At 38.3% G+C, this 2,588-nt stretch overlaps 1 protein-coding gene across 2 annotated transcripts in view; it reads right to left on the bottom strand.

The window, feature by feature from the left end:
• fndc3a (fibronectin type III domain containing 3A) overlaps positions 1-2,588 on the bottom strand; it is a 58,694-nt gene that overhangs the window by 52,339 nt on the left and 3,767 nt on the right. Inside the window, exon 2 of one of the 2 annotated variants that reach the window (XM_014012766.1) lies at positions 1,380-1,523. In XM_014012766.1, coding sequence (XP_013868220.1) covers positions 1,380-1,490 — 111 coding nt within the window. In that variant the 5' untranslated portion in view covers positions 1,491-1,523. The remainder of the gene's footprint in view (positions 1-1,379; positions 1,524-2,588) is intronic. The other variant, XM_014012767.1, reaches the window with a different exon arrangement.

The raw sequence follows: 2,588 nt of genomic DNA, 5'->3' as shown, positions 1-2,588 counted from the left end.
CACACACACACAGTATATGATAATTCTGATCATGAAGGAGAAAAAAAGCTATGACAAAAGAAAATTTGGATATTAATAAAGTATAAATACTAGCAAATTTTCAGTTTAAATTAAAACAACTCATCAGTTGAGTAACAGCTTCTGCAAAACTAAAGTCAATATTGCCATCTTTGGTTAACTGAGAATCTTAACCACCAAAAATCTACTCTTGATGTCATTTAAACTTATACAGATTGCTGCTCAAAAGATCTTCTCGTTTACACTCAGTCAGTATTAACGGTGTGTTAGCAGATTTCCTTTAAATCAAATGTTTGCCTTTTCATTGTATGTCTATATTTTAGTTTATTTGATATCAAATTAAAAGACTTTATGTCCACAATTTTTTTTAATTTAGTCAACAGCTTTTGACTGAATTCAACAGAGTGTTTTACTTGGCTCCAATATTTCTGAGAATGATACACCAACACAGAAAAATATATATTATTCCTATTTCAGGCATTACAACATGCAGCATTTCAAATTGGTTTGAGCAGTAGAGGGGTAATGATGTAAACCAGCAAGCAACAACAGCATTTTATCCCTTTAATTCTTATAAAACAGAGTGAAAAGTCACAAAGCGCATGTTGAGGTAATTGGGGGAACCTTTGGGAGAGGTGGGAACTGAATTCACGGAGCTTTCCGTGCTCACAACTGAACAAAAACCTGCTAAATTTGATCTCTACATGAACAAAGCCCGATTCAGCTGAGGGGTTTTTCCACTGTGGAAAGGAACCGAGATGGGTGGAAAGGCAAGTTTACGTGATTGTAGTAATACTGTCGTCTTATCAGGGCTGGACAACATGAGGCTGAAGAAATGGCAAGAAGACATCACTGTGGGTTCAGCGCTATCCCCGGGGGGAGTCGGGGAAACTAACGCAAACTAAACTGGTCACAATCAGAATGACACAGAAATCACCCAGGCTTGTCAGGATCACTTAACCTCATTCTGATACCGACAAGGCATGATGGGAGATAGCAACTCATATCCTGTACAAAAAAATGGACAAAACTTATCAAAACTGAGAAGTGCAGTTTCCTACTGGTGTGCAGCTGTTGCCTACGAAATACATTCAATAAGCAACCAAGAGGACAGCAAATCCGTTTAGACTGTTTCGGCACTTGGCTGTATACAAACTATACCTGCAAAATTTGATTTAGCAACTGAAACCAACCTTAAAAAAGGGAACTGTTCTGCAAAAGAAGCAGCTGAATCAATTTACAGAAACACAGCAAAGAATATATACTTTCTTTTTTTTTCTTTTTTTCCAGCGTTTAAGCTTTTGGACACACACACAGCAAGAAAAAGACAAATCAGAGGGTACAGGGGGGTCCGTTTGTACCTGTTGGGGGCCCTCCCCATTGACCATGGCTGAGGGTGGTGGTGAGGCCAGGATTGGGAGTTCAGGGCTGAGAATCTGGCCAGACTCCAGAGGTGGCGTGCGGTCTGCCATGTCTCCCTCATTCACACCACTGAAGAGGTACTGCTGCAACAAAGACACAATGATCAATGAAAGTGTATACAGTATCCATCACAAAAGGTGTGTGACGTCATTGTCTTGGCAGTTATTTAGCCTGTGCTGATAAGGACATTTACCCAGAATGTCACAGGATGCAGCTTCAGACAGACTGTTAGCATATTATTCTTAATGCGTCACTAAGGTTATTGATGAAAAAAAATAGTAAATAAAAATGCCACACAAATTACAAAACATTACCTAACATAAAATCTAATCCATTTTGTTTGTTTTGAAGGTTTTTTGTGACAAGAGGAAATGTTTGAAATTGTTTGGAGCACCGCATGATCTGCTCTGCTCGATGAGGTCACCAAAACTGCATTTGGCAAAGATAGCAAGAGCCATGCAAACCCTCTTCCCACATTCACAGAAGTGCCATCTTCTGTCAAGAAACTAAATTTGGACCATCTAATACATGTGCTGTTGGTCAGTGTGTGAATTATTGCTACAATAATAAAAAATGAGCAGGATCAGAGAACGCTCACTCTGAGTGTTTTACAATCGTTGGACTTTTGTTAGTTTAGAATGAACATATTTACCTCTATACTTGAAACTTGCTTGTTAAAAATCAAGATAAAATCCCAAAAACTGAACTTCAACTTGTTTATACTTTAATACATCTGCTGAAACAATGATATAAAGCTTGTACATAATGACAAAAGCAGCCTTATATCCATTAGGGCCGCACAATATATCGAAAATTAATCGTCGTTGTGTTAACAGCCGGTGCAATAAGCATATTACAAAAAACTGCATAAACTGCAATAAACGTTTGGCTCAAAAGTTTGCATTTATGAGTTTTGTCACTCAGACGGAAGCTTGAACTATTTCACCAATCAAACAGAGCCCTTCACACATTTGGCCAATTGGATGGATCTCTTCATATTTTTTTAACGAATACATGCTGGAATAGAAGAGCAGAAAGACTACACTACATAAAGGAAAAAAATAGTATAGGTCTTCTGGACGGGTTCTTCTCTAATGAAACGTTTCGTCTCTCCTCCAAGAGACTTCTTCAGTCTGAGAGTTTCAGGC

This window comes from Austrofundulus limnaeus, unplaced genomic scaffold (genome assembly GCF_001266775.1).
Source record: "Austrofundulus limnaeus strain Quisiro unplaced genomic scaffold, Austrofundulus_limnaeus-1.0 Scaffold94, whole genome shotgun sequence".
In the NCBI taxonomy this organism is placed as follows: domain Eukaryota; kingdom Metazoa; phylum Chordata; class Actinopteri; order Cyprinodontiformes; family Rivulidae; genus Austrofundulus; species Austrofundulus limnaeus.
This window is presented reverse-complemented; position numbering and strand designations above follow the sequence as displayed.